Raw genomic sequence first — 19437 nt, 5'->3', positions numbered from 1 at the left:
TAGAAGGCTAACAGCATTTTACAGTAGCTAGAGACATATATACTTAACATGTTCATTTGAACATCACATTTGAGTACAACACACAAATAATAATCTCTTCCTTGGTTCAATTTTTGTTGTAAAGATTAACTATTTTCAGAGTTCACTTAAGCAACAACGACCAGGGTGTGCATTAATCATTATTTTCAGCCCACAGAGAATTCATAGTCTTTAAATCCCAAGACCAAGCTGGCTACATGATTTCAAAAAAGGCTAAAACCAGGATGAATGCCCACATTTGAGGTAATTATTGCCATTAGGTCACAGTTTGTGTAAGATAATGTATCTAAAACCTTCTAAAAAAATCTTTAGGTGTTCTGCCAGAATTCTAGAACAGCTACTGAAACCAACCAGGATCTCGAATTCTGATTAGCTGGGTTTGCTTCCAATGGAGTTAAAGTTCTAAAAGATTCTAAAACTTGTGTAAACTACCTAAGAATTTAGGCAAACGAGCCTGGAGCCAGTCAACAAAGAAGTTTTTAAAAGAAAAAACGAAACAAGAAACAAGAAACCCACCCAAAACAACTGAGCAGATACTTCATGATGAATGATAATAGTTTTTTTTAAAAATTAAAAATCTAGTCCTCAAGAATTTCTAAATTCTTGCCACCCTTCAACCAAAATAAAAATTCATCTATATTCCTATTAATCTCATGCCAGGGCAAGAGACATTCCTTCCTTGTGTCATAAAGTTGGCTAGTTTTTCTCAGTTTATCCAATTGTTGCTTTCCATTTCTTTGAGAAGGGTATCTATCTCAAAAGAAAACTTTATTTTGTTCCTCTTTCTAAGTCATCTTGTCTTCTTCTTTTTTTTTAAAGAAAGAAAAAAGTTCCTGGACACCAGACCCACATGTGGTACGTACAAATTTGGTGAGAACCCAGCATCTGGTCTGCCCAGAGCTGAAGCGTGGATCTATTACAGAGATCAGAGCTGTCATCGTAATTATGAAGTGCAGTAAAAAATAGCATTTTGAAAAAAAAAATATACCTTTAGTATTGCCTTTCTAGAATTAACTATAAGCAAGAAAAAATTATTATTTTTTTTTTAAAAGAAGAAAAGAACACTTTTTTCTCCACTCTTAGTTATAAGAGTTTGTTGTAGCAGCACTACTAAAGCTAGTTTGTACGCTGGAAAGAAATCTAAAAGGAATTCTACTATGAATCAAAAGAAACTCCCCAGAGATTTTCTCTAAACGTCAAACTAATTCTGTCCCTTCTGCCTGCCTCCAGCCCAGGCGCTCCCTCTCTGCACAGCCCTTCTGCGGAGTTCCACGGTGCAGGGGTGCTACCGGGCGACATTGCTTAAAGGCCTTTCTTTGCACATACGCAGGGGGACAGCTAGGTGAACGGCCGCAAGCTCGGCTGTGGAGCTGTACAGAGCCAGGTTCGAGCCCTGCCCGCCCCCCCAACCCCCGCAGGTTACGAGCTCTGCGAGCCACACGCTTCACGTGCAGAGGGACTAGTATTGCTGATCTCACAGGGTTATTGTGAGGACTAAACAAGACAACCAGTGGGCAATTCTCAGCACAGTGTTTGGCACACAGTAAATGGGAGTACCACTGAAGGGTTCATCAGAAATATGAGGCCCTCACTGCCGTTAATTTAAAAAGCGAAACAAAATCACATCTCAGTAAAGGCCTGATTAACAAAGCATTGAAACTTGGGGATTCTAGACTACCAGTGTGTTTCCTTTGCTTTAACACATGCTGCTGTGTTAGAGCATCCATCAGCTTCCTCAGCTGTAAATAAGGGGTGGCTGTGGGGGCCCCGTGAGATGACCCGCGAAGGGCCTGGCCGGGGCCTGGAGCACTGAAAGCATTCCGCGAAGGCTGGCCGCTGCTCGAGGGAGTCTGCAAGTTTTAACAAACAAGAGAGTTGACATAACGTGCCTGTGCAGGGGCCTGAGATGAGGGGCTCTCAAAGGCGTGTGGAAGACCCCCTCTGCTGCTGGTGTTCTGTGACACGCGCCCTGCAGGGGCCCTTCTCTGCAAACTCTCACCGAGTCTGAGGGTGAGAGCTGGCTGGGAGCTAGCTCTTTCTTGAACTTCTGGAAACTGCGACAAAGACGCGAGAAATCTCTACCGTCTTGGGTCACTACAGCGAGCGACGGTGCCAAAAGCCTCTAAGTCTGGCGTTCAAATCCCTTTACCCTCTGCCATTCTCTAGTAGCCTGAGATCTGACTGAGTCTAGTCTGGAGATTAGAAGTGAGAGTTCTAAGGCATCAAAGTGGAAAAGTACAGCTCTCCTGAGCTCTTGGCCCCCGACGCAGCCCGACTGCGGGCGGCAGCTCTGTGGCTCTCGCAGGACCGTGAGGTCACTTAGGCCCACGGATTCCTGCGGTGCCTCCGGTTCCCAACGCAGCAGCACTGAGGATGACTACTCCACTCCTCTTAAAAGATGGGCGTAGTTTTGAAATAAATGCAATTAAAAAAAAAAGGATAGAGAGGAAAGAGAAAGACAAATGGAATCGCATCACTAACGATGTCATTATTGCCTGGAAAGGAATGAGAGGAATGCCATTTTGTCCATCTCTGGAGGTGTCTTTGAGAAGGGTTCTTTGGCTAAACAAAGGAACAGTTTCACCTTCCTTTTCAATTTGGTAAGGATGTCTCTGGCCTGCTCTATCTTGAGGCTTCCCCACGGGAAATCTGTGAAGTATATTAATACATCAGAAGGAAAAGACAGACAGGGAAGAAGCCTGCATAGTCCCTGGGGCTGGAATGTGTCGTGGCAAAGTCATTCCTGCCGGCATCCCGCAGTCCCAGGCTGGCCTGCGGAAGGAGCCCTCGCCCCTCTGTTGGATTCTCTCTGCCGGCTGAGGGCACCTCGCTATTTCCTTCTTTCTGTTTTCTGTCCCAGCGGCTACGTGATGGGCCAACAGGCACGTTGGTCCCACATCGCACCCTCTGCTCGGCACCGGGCGGAGAGCTGGGGCGAGCTGGGGCCGCGCCCTCTCTCAACCGTGAACCATCAGTAAGACTTCCTCTAGCCTCCTCACGCCTCCCTCCAGTTTCCAAGAAAGTTTGCTCCGCTCACTCGTACGCGCTCACACAACCCAAACCCTCCCTGCACGCTTGTCAGAAACGAGTGTCTGCAATTCCCACGATCTGGTCGAGGGAAAGCATCCTGTCAGCAGCTGTGCTAACCCGCCTTCCCTTCCTACGTTCATCCCACATGCTGGTGTCTGGGCAGGTGGGGTCTTCCAGGCTGAAGAGGACGATGCCCCGCCGGCTCCCACAGCCCGCAAACACTCCAGCCTCCAGGAAGGCCAGAAAGGCTCCTCCGTCGGGAGGCAAACTCCGGTTTGCCCCAGCCCTTCCCGCTCCTCCGGTTACACCGACCACACGCTCCACTTCACAGTATGAACTGGCATCAAGCCTTGGACTCTCCCACTCCTTGGCCTGCTCACCCCCTTCCCTTGGAAACATCCGAAACATCATGAAGAGGCACTAAGCACAGAGACATGGGTGCCAGCACCCGGCGGGTCAGCAGAACCCAGCAGGCAGCCGCAAACCGTCCGTGGTTCACGAGGCTCCGGTTAGACGTTTCTCCATGACCTGTCCTTATAAGTCGTCCCCTCTTACTCTGAACGGTGTTTGTTTGAGAAGGAAGGATGGAACCAATTAAGTGGTGCTCTAGGTTATTTGTGGCCTAAATAAGGACTGGGTTGGCATCTCTCTGATGGACGGCTTGGTCCCAGGGACAGCGGCCTTTTATTCATCCTGTTTGCCACCGTGATTCGGTGCTGGAGGACCAATGGGAGATTCGGGCAAGCACGCTAAGGAGCGCACGCGGAGCTGGCCCCTCCTGCAGGGAGCTTCTCCGCGGCTTCTGATGCGCCAGCTCTGTGCGTGGGCTGGAGGAGGCCGCCAGGAGAGGGAGGATGGGGGAGCGCACTCACGTCTGCTGCCGTCTCACTTCCCTTCAGTGAGGCCGGCCTTTTCACCCCGTTCTCCCCCTGGGCCTGGCAGTTTCTGGGCTTGGGGGGTAGTGTGTGGGCACCCATCACACACAGTGCAGCACACTGAGGGATGCGGCTGGAGCCAAGTGAGGATGGCCGCGGGCCCCACTGTGCCCCTCCCTTGGCCGATGCTTTCAGAGGGGACACGGCCTGCAACATCTGAGCAGCAGCTGGACTTTGTTCAGGGTTTCCCTGGCCTCCTGCCCAACCCTCTACCTGCTTTTGGCTTGCTAGAACTGTGTGCGGGCAGGATGCATGGGGGACAGGCTGAGAAAGCAGGTAGTTAGGTTAGTGAATGGAAGGAGGGGGGGCGAGGCTGAATTTCCTGGGGGAGGTACCGCTGCCTGTCACTCTAACGTCAGCCTATCACACCCAGGGCTTCCAGGAGGAGGGAACTGTCCCTGCACTGAAGGATCTAAGCTGATGGGAAAGGGTGGGTGTTTGGGAAAGGGGCTGGGTGAGCGCGGGCAGGGATTTCTTTGCTTAAAAGTCAGAGGCAGGCCCAGGACCTAGCTGACAGATTTCAGAAGCGCAGGAGAGCGCAGAGGGCGTGGGAGAGAAGCCAGCTAAGGGCTGGACAGTTGGTGACTCAGCATTCCCTGAGCCCGGGAGCTGCTCCCTCAGATCTCGTCCTAGGCCACTGGGAATCCAGAAAGAGATAATATTGATGGTGAGTGACCATGTTGTCAAAAGCCCAATCTGGGCTGCATGAGAAAAAGGCTTTGATTCTTCTTCAAACTTTTGTCCCGTGGTGCGTCTTTCCTGACGGCTCTTCGTGGGATAGAGATGACAGAAACAATTTTCCTAATTCCTGGGTCTTTCCTTTTCTTTTTTTTTTTGCCTGACAAAACTGGACATTTGTATGTCCCTCCAGTCTACTCATATACTCACAGATATAATAAAATAAGTTTAAATATTAAAGATAAAACACAAAGATACTTGGAATAACTGTGCATTTGAAACCCTGACTACAGTATCAACATGATGATGATCATAATTACAATGGTAATAACAAAAATAATTAGTACAATAATATTATCTTTATGAGCAGCATGGAACTTTCATTCCTGATCTGGAAGAAGGAAAAAAAATGTCAGGTGAAAGAGTAAGAAGTTTCCAACGTAAGCAGACAAAAGAATTTTCTTCAAAATGAAAAGAACATTTTAAATCATCTTTTCCCCTAAGAGATCAGATCTAGAAAGGGCTAGAAGGGAACTGTGCCAGGGAGTTCAGGGTGCTATCCGATAAGGCAAACTGAGGCTCATCTGCAGCCAAGACAAGACGCCTTGGGACTCGGTAAGAGCAGATCTGATGGGACATTGCTGCCACCTGGCTGCCAAGAGTCCCTTAACAGACATGCTTTCCAGGCTGGCCCAGCTCCGGGAGGGACCTGGCTCCTGTGTCCTGTGAAGGCGTGGCTCCCCTCGCCCTCCCTGAACCCATCCTTTTCTGTTATCTCAGAGCGACGGCACCATCCCACCTCCGGATAGCCCACCTCCGGATAGAGACGGATTGATCACGCCTGAGGACACCACCTCTCTGCTGCCAGCGGCCTCATAGCGACTCTGCCTCCAGCAGGGGCTCGGCAGCGCCGCTGCCCGAGTGTGCTCAGCAGGTGGTGGTGTCCTTCCTTCTCGCCCAGGGCCCGGAATAAGCTGTTTCCAGTTTGGGGACCTATTTCTTTATAAGATAAGTAAGAATTTATGACTGGAGTGGGGAAGTTTCCAGAGTTAGTTCACAGCTAAGAGCTAAGTAACGGCTTCGTTACTGAAGTAGGGTGGATGTCACTACAAAACACCGTTCACAGTAGACGCTTCCGCGAGGCTGCAGAGTGAGGAGCATGGGGAGGAGGATGAGGAAGGGGCTGCCGGAGCAGGAAGGCCTCTTTGCACCTTGGAAACTTGGCTGTAGGGTCAGGTAAGGACTCAGCCTCAGAACCAAACAATTAGAACCACCCTTTTAAAAGGTCGTCCTCGACCAGATTCCCCTGACATCCACATTCACATATTTCAGAGATATTTACTGAGTAGAGGGAACTCCCCACCCCCTCCCGCCCCCAATTTCAAAGCCTGAGAAAACTTCAAGAATGTATCAAAGGTGCAAAGAGGGCAAAGGGCAGATTTCTTTGGAAACGTAACTATCCACAGGAGTGTTTTCCAAAGTGCAGCGTGAGACCGCCCTGGCTGCCCTCGTAGCGTGCCTCCGACCTTCTGCCCACCAGCCCCCTCGGAAACCAAAACCAAAATCGTGTCTTGAGCAGACCTGGGTAATGAATGTGAGGAAAAGAATTCAAGAGCAAACAGAGGCTGGTGGTTGTCTCCAGAGGGCGGGATCTGGCAAAATCTTGAGAGCAAAACCCAGTCCAGGGAGCTGGGGGAGAGTGAAGTGTGGGGTGAGTCTGAGGATGCTGGGATCTCTTTGGGGGGCCTGGGGGACGCAGCCCGGGAAGGGAGACGGCCACACACGCAGGCTGTGGTGGTCCTGGAGGTCCCACAAATGGCAGGGCTGGCCCGACGGGCAGGGCTGCGGGCACAGTGGGGCAAGGGCAGAGGCTGGGGAGTCTCTCTGGGTCTCTGTCCCCAAAGTACAACTCAACTAAAGCCATCAGATGCACCTGCCCAGTATCTGCCTCCCACGTCTCTCTCGAGATCCACGGACACTCTCCCTCTAGCTCCTGCCAGCTTCCCTGACATCCTTCCGCTAGCCAACAGCCTAAGAAAGACAATGGGCATTAAAGTAAAATTAAATCAAAAAAAAAAACAAAAAAGGAAAGACCAGAGTAAACTGTTACAACAGCACAACAGAAGAGCTGAGATTGTGTCTGACTAACCTCAGTCGGCTTCTTGGAGTACCAGTGGAAGTAAACCCTCACACCGCGTCTGTCGTTCGGTAAGGCACTAGGAGGGAATGATGTAGAATCAAGACTGCGCCAGCTGTGGTGGCGGGCCGGGGACGCGCGGGCCGAGGGCCGAGGGAGGCGGCGCACCCACACACCCGCACACCTGGGCCGCCACATTGGTTACATGCCTATGTTATATCGCTTTTTTTTGTGCAATTACATTGAGGAATAGTCTATTGGTATCATTGGAGTTGAACACAAGGTAGGAACGAGGGTGCAGAGTGCTACATTCTACTAGGGTGTCCACAACGTCCGCTAGCCCTATGCTACGTGACTAGGGGTTGATTCAGAGAGAAAATAAATCTTCAGAAAAGGAAAAAACTAAAGTTTGCAACACACGTTATTAATGACATTTGAGGAATAACATTGCTTAGGGATTTATCCAGAGTGCTCAGAAAAAGACAATCTGCCCCTCTCCCCGGGGGTTTTCCGTCAGCCTGGCCACTCCCCGGAGACCTGTCATTCCTGACCGATGAGCCAGGACTGGGCTTCACCAACCCCAGACCAACCCCCAAATATCAGCCTCCTCAGGCCACGGCCTGACATCCTGGAGGGGTGTTGACCCTTTAGAGTTCTGGAAAAATCCCTAATTCTCATGTTCAATTAATTAAAAATCTATTGGATTTTCATATCAGGTGTTCTTGACAGCGAAGTCTTCAGTGTCACTTGCTGTCATATGAAAATAATCTTTGAAAAGTTCATAGATAAAGTTTTTCAAAAACTGGGGCCCCCCCCACTTCCAGAAGCTTCCTGTTGTTCTCCTCTTCTTTCCAGTTGGGTGCAGAATGGGCTCGTGAGCTGTGTTTTCTTCTTACTGACGTTTTCTTTTTTTTTTCTTTTTCTTTTTTAAAATAAAAAGCATAGATTTCCCCCCCTCCTTAATCCCTTCCTTTTTAAAATGTTCTCTTCTCTGCTCTAAGTCCTCCCACCTCCTGGTTCAAGTTTTATTTGTGTCCCTTCGCCGTCCCTGTCCCCGGCCCCCCGCCCCTGCCTGCTTGCATTGTTTGTGTGCGGCATCTTCAGTATAAAAAGCCGGCTCCGTCCCAGGAGCGCCCTCCCCGCCTCCCCCTCCTCCCCACCTGTTCTCCCCCTCCCTCCCCCTCCAGTGTTTATATGTAAGGGTACTGGTTGACCTTGGCGGGGCTCAGTGGGTATCCAGTGTAGACGGTGGAGGCTGGCGAGGCGCTGATGTAGGTCTGGTGGGCGAACTGGGCTGGATACTGACTCGGGTGGATGGTGGGCGAGGGCAGGACCCGGGGCCCCATGCTCACGGGGACCTGGTGGACGATGCTGGCCGGGTAGGCAGTGTGCTGCACGGTGTGGCGTGCCGAGCCTTGGGAGGCCACTAGGTGGGCCACGGTGCCTGTGGAGCCCAGGGCAGCGGGCGCCGTGTAGGTGTAGAGGTGGGGCTGGGCGGGGAGGTGCGCGGCGGCCAGGTGGGGGTGGACAGTGCCGTGGCTGGGGCTGTTGTGCGGGAAGGAGTACGGGGCCTGAGCCATGGTGGGAGCGATGTAGGCCTGCTGCCGGCGGTGGTTCCCAGCGCGGTCCGCGGTGATGTGCTGCTGGGCCTGCGGGGAGAGGCGCCGAGAGACGGGGTTACGGCTGGCACGGGGAGGAAGGGAGGCGCCGGAAGTGACAAAAGAGCTCCCCTTGTACGCTGAGAAAGTCCTGACACAGCAGGCCAGGACAACACAGGGCTACAGCCAGCTGCAAAGCTGACAGAGGGCGTTTCCCCCAAAGACACGCAGGGCTGGGAAGTGGCGGGAGGCCGCCTCTCTGAGCGGCGCCTGCTTTCTTTCTGGCTTGCTGTTTCCAATTCCATCGACCCACATCAAAGAACCCCCTCCTGCGGGGACAGCTGAAGTCTCCGTGACACAGAGACGCAGGCTTGGGGCACAGCCTGGGCACAGCGCTCCGGACGAGGGGTTCCGAACCCGAGCTCCCCCTCACCTCACCTCAGAGTTTCTGAGGACACGGGGCCCCGCGTCCACTCTGCGATCCAGAGCTGACGCTGACCCCTCCCGCACGGCCCTGCTCTGCACCCCAGAAACGCCGCTTCGCTTAAATTTCACCTCTACCCCACCAGCTGCCCCGACTCTCGGGCCGCGCTGTCCCCTGGCTGGCGTCTCTGTGCGTGGTCTCCCTCCCCGCAACGAGCCCCAGGCCGACTGGGCCAGAACACAGTGCTTTTACCCTTTGCTGGGCTGAAACGGCGCTATGTGGGCCGCCCTATTTTTAACCCTGGCACCACGTCACCAAGGGCTCTGTAACATTAGACGAGTCACTTTGCTTGGGGCCAGCTCTCTGTGAACCAGTGAAACCAACTTCCCCAAGGGCGACTAGGAAGAAGCCACCGGCGGTCACTCAGGGCACTTTCCGCCACCAGCGGGCAGGACTGCAGCCCTGCGAGGTGCGCGAGGGTCCGCCAGTGACCCTCTAAGGAAGGCAACGGGTGGTCTCCCGGCCTGGAGTGCGGCGGGGGCCTACCTGGCTGAGATTGAGCGGCTGCTGCTGCTGGAAGTGGGGGCCCGGCCGCTGCTGCCGGTAGGCGATAGCTCCAGACGAGCTCCCTGAAGAATGACCGCTGGTGGAGGTCACGTTGCTGGAGGACTTGGACTTGTAGGAGGACGAGTGGTGACTGGTGTTGACTGCAGGGGAGGGGGAAAAGGTCACAGATCAGTGCAGGGCTGCAGCCGCCCAGAAGACGCCACTCCCTAGCGAACGGTGGTCTTCCAGGAAGGAACACGCTCCCAAGCCTGGCCAGTCGCAAGGCAGCCTTGCCTCCCCCAGACCCAGTGAGGAGTCTGCCTCGACTCTGCACTGGCAACTGGGCTCCGGCTTGTTCGCTTGGTTGGGAGGGTGAACGGCACCACAGACGAGGGGATGAAGCAAAGGAAAACGAAAAAGCTAGAGGCATGGTGAGCCAACAGCCTAAGCCCCGCGTCATGCTGGTCCTCCAAAGAGGTGTTATTTCCACACCTGGAAAACGGGTGGGAGGGATGTGCCATGGTTTGAACGTGTCCCCCGAGTTCATGTGTTGGGAACTTAATCCCCAGTACAGCAGTGTTGGGGGTGTGGCCAGTAAGAGGTGATTAGGTCATGAGGGCTCTGTCCTCGAGAGTGATGGATGTCGTTATCGAGGGAGTGGGTTAGTTATCTTGAGAGTGGTTCTGTTATAAAAACAAGCTCAACTCCTTTGCTCTCACACTCTCTTGCCCTTCCACCTTGTGCCCTGGGAAGATGCAGAGTGAAGGCCCTCTCCAGATGCCCGATGCTGGTGCCACCATGCTCTTGGGACTTCTAGCCTCCAGAACTGTGACCCAAATAAACTTTTTTTTTTTTAGAGACAAGGTCTTACTCTGTCACCCAGGCTGGAGTGCAGTGGCATGATCATAGCTCACTGCAACCTTGAATTCCTGGGTTTAAGCAATCCTCCTGCCTCAGTCTCCAAAGCAGCTAGAATGACACATGCACCCCACCACAACAGGCTAATTTTTTAAAAAAAATTTTGTTGAGCTCAGGTCTGGCTATGTTGCCCAGGCTGGTCATGAACTCCTGGCTTCAAGCGATCCTCCTAATGAACAACCAGAAGCTAAAATAACCCCTTAGGAGTCACTTGGTCTAGTCCCCTGACCCTAGACAGGATGAGACTAATTCATCGAGGGAATGGCTTTGTGAGCCGAACATGGCCAAACAAAGTGACTGTTTCCATGTTACTGGCAAGGAGGCTGAAGAATGCAAAAGCTGTGGCGACTCTCTGGCGGCACCTGCATGGCCAGCAGGTGGCTCCATCAGGACTTTGCAAAGTTTAATTCCTGCATCTCATTAAATGCAGATCCTGGCCCAGCAGCTCTGGGGTGAGCCTCTGCTTTCCTAACAAGCACCAGGGATGACACTGCCGGTCGGTCAGTGGCCCACGTTCTGAGTGGCCGGCAGCTCTGTGAGTGAGGCAGGTTATACCCCAAGTAGGATGGCTCCCCTGACACCCGGCCAGAGGAGGCGCTTCAGAGCCCAGCTGTTTTAACTCATCCAGCAGACACTTTTTCAGCTCCTGCTGTGTGACTACGTGTCATGCTAGGATGCAGGTGGCAGAGTAAAGGCTGGGAGTGTGACTAGGGAGGAGGCATCAGACCATGTAGATGAGAGGGTAAGGTCAGAGGGCAAACCAGGTGACAATGCTGACAGCAATAGGCTATGTCCAGGGAGGCCGAACGAGCAGGACTTGGGGTGGGGGGGACAAGAGTCCACGAGTTCGTCAGGCTGGGGCAGCGAGGTCCACTGCTAGGTGAGGCCATCTGCCCCACCCTGGTCTGTGGGAGCCCTGCAGGCAGGACCACCCCTCCTTGATGAAAGAAGAGATGCTTGGCCAGCCCCCGATGTCCCTGCACCTCATCTTCTCCAGGGGGTCCCACCCAACACACCCACAGTATTGATAGACACGGAACACAAAACACAGGAACAACAACAGGAAAAGCAACAGGCAGACCCAGACTAAGATACTAGGTTTCTCACATGCAAACCTGCACAGTAGCCTAGGAAAGCATGGGAGAGAGAAGGTCCTGGACACCTTCTCTTGCTTGCATGCCAACGGGGCAGAAAAAGTGGGGTCAGTAAGCAAAGGCTATGACAACACAGCCTGCAGACTGTGTTGTATCGTTAGAAACCATAGTTATAGTTAGTATTGCTTCTGTTCCTAAGAAACTAAAGAACAGAGGAGGGTTAATGGATTAGAAAATGTCTTCCAGGTGGAAAGACAGGCAGATGGTCCCCCTCCAAGACCGGCAGGGCAGGGCAGACCAGGAAATGAACACGAGCTTGGGGCTGGGCTGGGGGCTGGCTGCTGGTGGCTTCCCTGGGAAACCAGTCCCTGTTGGTGTGAGGTATGTGCACAAAGGCAAGGCCGACTCTTACACTAAGAATAGACTGTGGAAGGCTTTGTCCAGGAGAAGAGAGGGCACATTTTAAGAGAGAAAAGTAATGAATTACCTCATTTTCATTGTCTTTTGCTTATTGGAGCACTTTATGCATTGTATCTTGCATTCAGTGATTTGTTTTTCTTCATTAAGTTTCTGGAATGTGACTGAAATACTTTCATGACCTTGACTTTCTATGGAGCACAAGTATATTTCTGTGATTTATAGTTTCTGCAAAGCTTGCTGGACTCTAGAATTACTGTCTGGTGACACTGAAAAGTATAAGGAAGGTCTACGAGAGGAAAGACGAAGTAACTGACAATGTGAGAAAGACCTTTGGCACAGGAGCTCCAGTCATCTGCCAAAATGTGTTGTCCTTCGCAGACTCCCCCACTCTAAAGCCGTCCGTATTTGAGAAAGTTGCCCAAAGTAGGGGTGTTCAAGAGAAGAATCATGTGAAGTGTCTGATATTACGGGATAAGCAGCAAGAATGTTTCTCAAGTTGTCCAAAGACAGGTCTACATCTCATGTTGCTCAGAACATTTAAATGCTGGACCTGGGTACCTTAGGCAAAAACAAAAGCCTAATTCCGTCTCAACTAGGTGTACTATGGTAGTTAGTGTAAAAGTGGTGCATCTGGTCATTCTTGGGGCAGAGGGTACTAAATATTAATGAACCACACACAATAAGGGCCAGGCCCTTGATAGAATTGGGTTGGATCAATTCTATTACAAATCCCAGGTGACGAAATCAAAGTCAGAGAGGAGACACCTAGGCTGGGGCTGGCCAAGAGAGAATGCTGATTAATTGTCGACGAAGAGGTCTCAGCCTTGCAGGAAGGGCAAAGGAAAGCTGGAAACCTGAGGACGGGATTGTGGCACACACCTAAGGTGGAGGGGAGCCTCCTTGCCCTCCAAAACCAACGGCACCCCCTGTCCTGAGTAACAGGAGAGCCACCCCACTGAAGAGTGACACAGTGGGTGTTAATCAGAGGCCCCCAGAGCCAACTGTGCACTGGCACCTGGAGCCCCTTCTGCCACACCCCTGAATCGGAATCCCGCAGGCAGGTGCCTGGGAATCGGCATTCTTAGCGACTCTCCCAGGGTAGTCCAGAGCCAGCTTGGCCCTGGTGGAGCAGAACTGCATTTAGGCATTAGGACCCTGAGACCCCCCACTGTGCCCAAGCCATCCCTGGTTAAGACTCTCAAAGGCCCCCCAAAACCTGGGGCAGGGAAGGGTTTTTGTGGACCTAGCGTAGGATAAAAAATAGACAGTAAATGTTGGCTCTCTGCAGAAGTTCCGTTTCTCTCCCTCCCTCAGCCACAGGGCTACTGTGTTGGCATCCAACTCCTTCCTGCTCTGCGGATCGCAAATTGCGCTTGCCGTCTGGGCCCCAGCTGTGCGTGTCACCTCTCTGCTCCTATTACAACCTCCTGGGCATTTCGTGCTAGTTACATATGAGGGAGAAACACTGAGCTGGAAGGTCTACAGGGTGAGTCTGCAAAGGGACGAGGCCAGTAAGTCTTAGATGAAACGGGTGTGACAGAGCCTGGCACTCTGTCTGCTGTGCTCACCACAGGGACGGAGACAAGCGCTAGGGCAGAGCTGGTGGTGCTGCTGGAGCAGGAGGGCTCTGAATAAGGGAGGGGTCCTGGAGGGGCCAAGAGATGAAAGTAGTAACTCTTCCTGCAGAGACGACCAAAGGGGCTAATGCCGAAGGCCAACCTCCTAATACATATTTTGGAGCTGTGAGGAAACATTCTAGAATTTTCTGGTCATGCCTTGCTCAGCTACTCTTAGGGATCCCCTGTCCTGGGAGCAGCCCTTCATTCACAGGGTGGCCCCCGTGGCCCTGTCTGCAGGGTGATGGGAGTGCTTAGGGCTTGTCTAGCTCTGGAGCCAGGCTCCTGGGAGGCCTGGCCACGTGCCTCGGTGAGCTGGTTACCCCTTCTCCATCTCAGCCTGTAAAACTGGGAAAACCATGGCAGCTACGTGTAGGGCTGTTGTGAGGATGACATGAGTTAACATATGCAGAATGCTCAGGTCTGGCACTTAAGCATTGAGTATCTGGCACGTAAGCACTTAGTAGGTATCAGCTATGCTAGCTATTGTTGGTGTCGTTATCCTTGAACACTGTCTCCTGGCTAAAGCTGATGCTAAAGGACAGGTGTGGCCCCAAGCTAGAACAATCAGTTCTGGTCTCCTGGAAATGGGGGATTGGGAGCCTGGGCGTCGCTGGCCCTGAGTCAGGGTGAAGGCAGCTCCAGGGCAGGCAGCGGGCCTCCCGAGGCTCCCGTCCCAGGAGTTCTGGCTCCTGCCCGGCCTGGACTAAGTTGTTGAACTTTTCCTCAACCCTGCATCCTTCCAAGAAATTCTTTGTCTTAAGCCAGTGCAGAGTTCACTCTGCTGCTTTCCAAAGGAACCTTAACTGACCCAAGAGACCTGAGAAGGCCACGGGAGAAACCCTCAAGGGTCCTCCCTGCACTGAGAGCCACAGGAGGGGGAAATACTGTGAGAAAATGGACTGCTCTTCAAGCAGCACTCACTCAGCCTGACCTGAGCTCTCCGGTGCTCTGGAGGTTCCAGCTGGGGTAGCTGTGGTGGCTGTGACGGGCCTGTGCCTCAGCCTATGCCAGTCACCTGGCACCAGGGAGCTGAACAAGGCTGCTTTCCTGAATTTTCCAAGCCTGGGAAGATTTTGCCCAGAGGCACACATTAGTGTTGAGACCACTGGCTGGGGAAGGGCAGGCACCAGGCAACAGGGGCGTGACCTTGGCCTTGCACATTAAGACAGAGGCGGCCTGTCTCATGTACTGAATGAGTTCCACCTGCAGCTTTGAGGTTTTTGCAAACATATTTAAAGAACGTAAATAATGATACAACACACAATATGACAGAAATTATATCCATTGCAAATAAAATATTTAAACTTAAAAATGTGTGCTGGATATCGTTTTAAACAATTATTTAACAGATATCTGAGCAGCAAAGTGTGTGGGCTGCTCTCTAAGGAATCTGTTTGCCTTACAGGGCTCACTGGTTACCACTAGAGAATGCTGCTTCCTGCCGGGGTTTCCACCAAGACATTTGCCCGGGTAGAAAAAGAGTGTTTGGAGAGAGATGTCCTCATGGCATTGTGGAAGGGCCTGCTTCATTTTCTTTTCCTCAAAGGGGTGCCTCATTTTGGGGACTCCAGCCTGGCCCCTGTCAATGAGAATGCCCACCCTGGCGTCTGGCACTGCGACAGGTCCGTCCTTCCCGAAGGTAAGGCCCCCTTCCTTCTTTCGAGAGCGTGCACGGCGTGGGGTTCAAGCTGCTGCGTGCCTCCCTCATGCGGCGGCTCAGCGGCCCTACGTTTCTTTCCGCCGGGACACTGAGGGCACCGTGACCCCCTGGCCCACAGAGCGCGGACTCTGAGGTCAAAGCCTCTCGGAGCCTGCATGGTCTTGACAGAAACAGCACTGCTGGGGACTAACGGGGTTTGGAAATGGAGCAGCTTTGGCAGCATGCTGAGATGGCTGCATTTAAGGAAAATTTCTTCAGAGGAAAGGTAGCTGGGGTAGCTACAGAGTCCGGGAAAGAGAACTTGTGACGTGAATGCGGGGAGGTGCGATCCCACCTGGGCCACCGCGCCACCTTGGGTTAGGACGAGGAGGCTGCGGGAGTAGAGAGCTTGCAGCTGTTTCCATTTCCCCTTCAGGCACAGCGCGCGGGTGCAAAAGGGGCCCTGTCCCGGGCTCTGTTGTGAGCTTTAGGGAGAGCATCCTAGGACACTGACCCGTACTTGGCAGGCTGGCCCGTGGTGCTGGGCTGGAAAAGTCCCTAAAGACCTCGTCCCGAATCCCACTCTCCACCCTCGGTGCCAGCACACGCATGGCCTCCACCCCCCGGGCCTTACACGTGGTGACCACCCTGGGAAGATGCCCAGTTTTCTATAGCAACCCCAGGCCCTCCCGAGGAATTACAGCTTCTCACATCTAAACGAAACCTTCCTGGCAGTTTGTATTCCTTCCCTTCTAAATGGTGCCGTCATGAAGGTGCTGACTGGCTTGGGGCTGGGGATGGTCCATGGCAGAAAAGCAGAACATGCAGATTTCTTCCGGTTTAGTCCCCAAATTCTTTCACGGTGAGCATGAACCAGGGAAACGCTGAATAGATGCTACCAAATCTAGGGGGAGCTGACTTCATTCAGAAGGTTAAGTTCTCAGCCTTTATTCTAGGGCCCAATTTTCAGGACAAGCTTTCACAGAATGGGAGAAGTCCTGTTAATAAAGCAGCACGTGCAAAGAGAAACACACTCGGCTCGGATCTCTCCTCCCAGCAGTGGAGAGGAGCCTAATTCACCCTCACCGAGCAAGGCTCAGAGAAGGTTCTTCCCACACGGGGCGTCCACCTGCCACCAGGGCTCCCTGGCAGGAAGTGATGCCAGATGTCAGCCAGGAGCTCCCCAAACCAGGTATCCGTCCAGACCACTGGATAAGAAATGCACAGCTTTTATATTTGGCCACCTAGTCGGAAGCAGAGCCATTGCAGAGGCAGCAAGGTATTCATTACAGAAATACAAAGGGAAGGCGCTGCTTATGCGATGTGATATTAAGGCGAACCCTACCTTGGCCACTTGAACCAAATCCTTAGCAAGGATCATCTGCAATGACTGGGCACTCCTATTTTACTAGCTCTCACGCAGCAGCATTTATAGCAGCAGAAAACAGAAAACCAGTCTCCAGAGAGGTTCCCAGCCTGCCCTGGCCCCAAATTACCTGGCACCAGGCTGTCACATTCCACCAATACTTCGCTGGCCTGGGTTTTCAGGGGTGGCACAATGATCGTTCGGGGGTTCCCAGTGCAGTGACTCTCCAGGCTCCCCTTGGTGTCCAAGGTGTGGGCGTTGCTGTGCCCGGTGCGCTGCTGCACAGAGTAGGGGCTGGTGTTGCTGGAGGAGTCGGAGTAGGGAGAGTCGTGGACTGTGACACAACTGATGACATTTTTTCTTTGCTTGGAGACAGTGCTGAAAACATAAAGGGAGAAGTCAGACTGTGAGAAGGCTTCAGGAGACAGGCCTCACTATGCCCAGGGCAGGGGATGGGGAGGAATATGACTTTGTTCTCCCTGGTCCTCAGAGGGAGGCTGGGCACACAGGGGGACATGTGAAGACATGAGGGAGGGGCTGGTGCTGGGCCCACAGGTGCTCTGGAAACCAGGGAGAAGCTTCCAGGCGGGCCTGGGCTCTCCCCTGTGCAGCAGAGCTCAGCAGAGCCTCGGAAGAGGCACTGTAGCCTGGAGCTGTGTGGCCACCCGCTCTAGGCCACCAGAATGGGACATCTGAGCAGGCAGAGAGAACCAGCAAGAACCTGGCAGCCTGTGTGTCAGTTTGGGAGAAGCACCAAGCTGAGAGGGAAATGTCATAAACCTAGGCTTGGGGCCTGTGAGGTCCACAAAGCTTAAGCAGGAGGGAATGGATGATAAGGAACAGGACACAGAGTGAGGGACAGGACAAAAGCGGGGCTCTGAGGAGGATGAAGCCACACCGCAGAGTGCCCACATGCCGAGGAAGAGCAGCTTGAGCCAGGTAGGGCGCCTCTGCACCTCTTTGCCCTGACGGTGCTCCGCAGGATGACTGTGTGCCGGCCACCCGGGACCTCTGGAGTCCCCTTGTCAACCTCCCCAGCGCCCGGGCCAGGGGTCAGGGAAGAGATGGCATTGCATGGGGGCCTTGAGGAAAGGCTCCTGCCTCGCTGATGCTATGAGGGGGTCGCTCTGAACCCCTGGTCTTCCTCTTGCATCTGGAACTTCATACGATAGGGAGGAATTTGCTTTGGTTGGCTTTTGGCTGGCACATTTTTTCCAGAGATATTTATGTTACTGTGGTTACTTGGGGAAGCAATTCTGTCTGCCTCCAAGCTCAGCGAGAGGCTGGTGGGATGATGGATGTGGAATTTATTACTTATTGAATAAGGCTTTAAAAATGGATGTTCCTCTATTTTTATATATTGATCATTTATTTTTAAGAAATAACAATTGCCTAAGCAAGCTGGTTAATTTTCAACTAACTGGAAAGAGAGGCAGCTGGTATTTATGGTGCCTGATGGAGTCACAGCCACCCCGTGGGTGTCAAGGCCATTATAGCCAGACCGGCATTTCCCAAGATGGATCGCTGCCACTGTAGGCTCTGGAGTTTGACCAGCAGAGAAATGTGCAAACTCCAAAGCCCCACAGGAGCCAGGCATTGGAAGGACAGAGCAGGGCTGCTAACCTACAGAAGGCCGGAGGGGCCCAGGAGACCCTGGCTCTGTTTTCTGATGCCTAGCACTACTGACATCTGGGCTGGACAATTCTTCCAGTGGCTGCACACTGTCCTATCTGGTTCGGGGTAGAAGGGTCCCTAACTGTGTCTGTGGGTAAGAACATAGGCCCTGTAGCCAGATGTCTAACTTCAGCATGTGCTAGTGGTAGGGCCTCAGGCAAAGCTATTCAACCTCTGGGTGATTTGTTGGCGTCATCAGTAAAAGGTGAGTAATAATCATACCCACCATAGGCTTGTTCTGTGAACTAAGTGAGAAAATACATGGAAACTGCTTGGAATAGTGCACAACACATGATAAGTATTCCATAGACGTTAGCTGCTATTACTGTTGTAAGTTTACAGTAAGTTGTGATACCTTGTTTAACATGGGAAAACAGGTTTGCAAAAAACTTATCTAGGCAAAGAGGATTCTATCAGGTTAAGGACTTGCTGGTAAAGTTTCTTTTTTTCTTGTCTATGAATAAACCGGAAGACTGAAATGAAAGAAAATTAAAACTTAATAGTTAGATATCTTTCGAGATCCATGCTAGGTGCTACAGGGAATACTTGTACAAAGAAGTATGTGTCTCTGCCCTCGAGGAGATTAAAATCTCAGTGGGTGACAGTATAAAAACATGACAAGTCAAACAGTAAAAGCTTTAAAATAACCAGTTAAAGAGAATAACGGATGTCACAAATCCTTCTGTGATTAACTGTCAGATGAGTTGTACAGATGATAATTGTTAAGAACTGGAGAGGGTGAGGAATGAATTGGTTGCATATATTTATGCCTCTTCACATTAACTTAGATAAAATAAATTTTAATGAATAAAGGCCTACACTTCCCACTTATGACAGTTTAAATGCAAAAAGTCCATATGCTTGTTCCTCAAAAAGCTAAGCACAGAGTTACTATAGGACCTGCAATTCCGTCCCCAAGTATGTACTCCAAGGCCAGCAGGGACTCAAATAGACACGTGTGTGCTCGCTGCAGCATCACTCACAATAAGCAAAGGTGGAAACAACCTGAGTGTCCCTCGACAGATGAATGGCTAAACGAAACGTGGTACGTCCATACAATGGAATACTGCTCAGTCATAAACACCAATGAAGCTCTGACACAGGCCACAGCGTGGATGAACCTTGAAAACATTAAATAAGCCAGACACAAAAGGACAAATACTGTATGATTCCACACGTGTGAAATATCTAGAATAGGCAAATTCATTTAGACAGAAAACAGATTAGTGGTCACCAGGGATTGGAAAGAGGGAGGAATAGTGAGTGACTATTAATGCATACAAGGTTGCTTTTTGGAGTGATGAAAATGTTCTTGAATTA

At 51.8% G+C, this 19437-nt stretch overlaps 1 protein-coding gene across 4 annotated transcripts in view; it reads right to left on the bottom strand.

Moving 5' to 3' along the window:
* Nucleotides 1-856: 856 nt before the first annotated feature.
* HIPK2 (homeodomain interacting protein kinase 2) overlaps nucleotides 857-19437 on the bottom strand; it is a 126605-nt gene continuing 108024 nt past the window's right edge. For all 4 annotated transcript variants that reach the window (XM_012649772.1, XM_012649773.1, XM_012649774.1 and 1 more), the window contains exons 12-14: nucleotides 16574-16821; nucleotides 9388-9548; nucleotides 857-8468 (exon numbers count right to left, since the gene is read on the bottom strand). In XM_012649772.1, coding sequence (XP_012505226.1) covers nucleotides 8010-8468; nucleotides 9388-9548; nucleotides 16574-16821 — 868 coding nt within the window. In that variant the 3' untranslated portion in view covers nucleotides 857-8009. The remainder of the gene's footprint in view (nucleotides 8469-9387; nucleotides 9549-16573; nucleotides 16822-19437) is intronic.

Source organism: Propithecus coquereli, unplaced genomic scaffold (assembly GCF_000956105.1).
Source record: "Propithecus coquereli isolate 6110/MARCELLA unplaced genomic scaffold, Pcoq_1.0 Scaffold302, whole genome shotgun sequence".
NCBI classification, from domain to species: Eukaryota; Metazoa; Chordata; class Mammalia; order Primates; family Indriidae; genus Propithecus; species Propithecus coquereli.
Note: the sequence above shows the minus strand (reverse complement) of the source record. Positions and strands in the feature narration are given on the sequence as shown.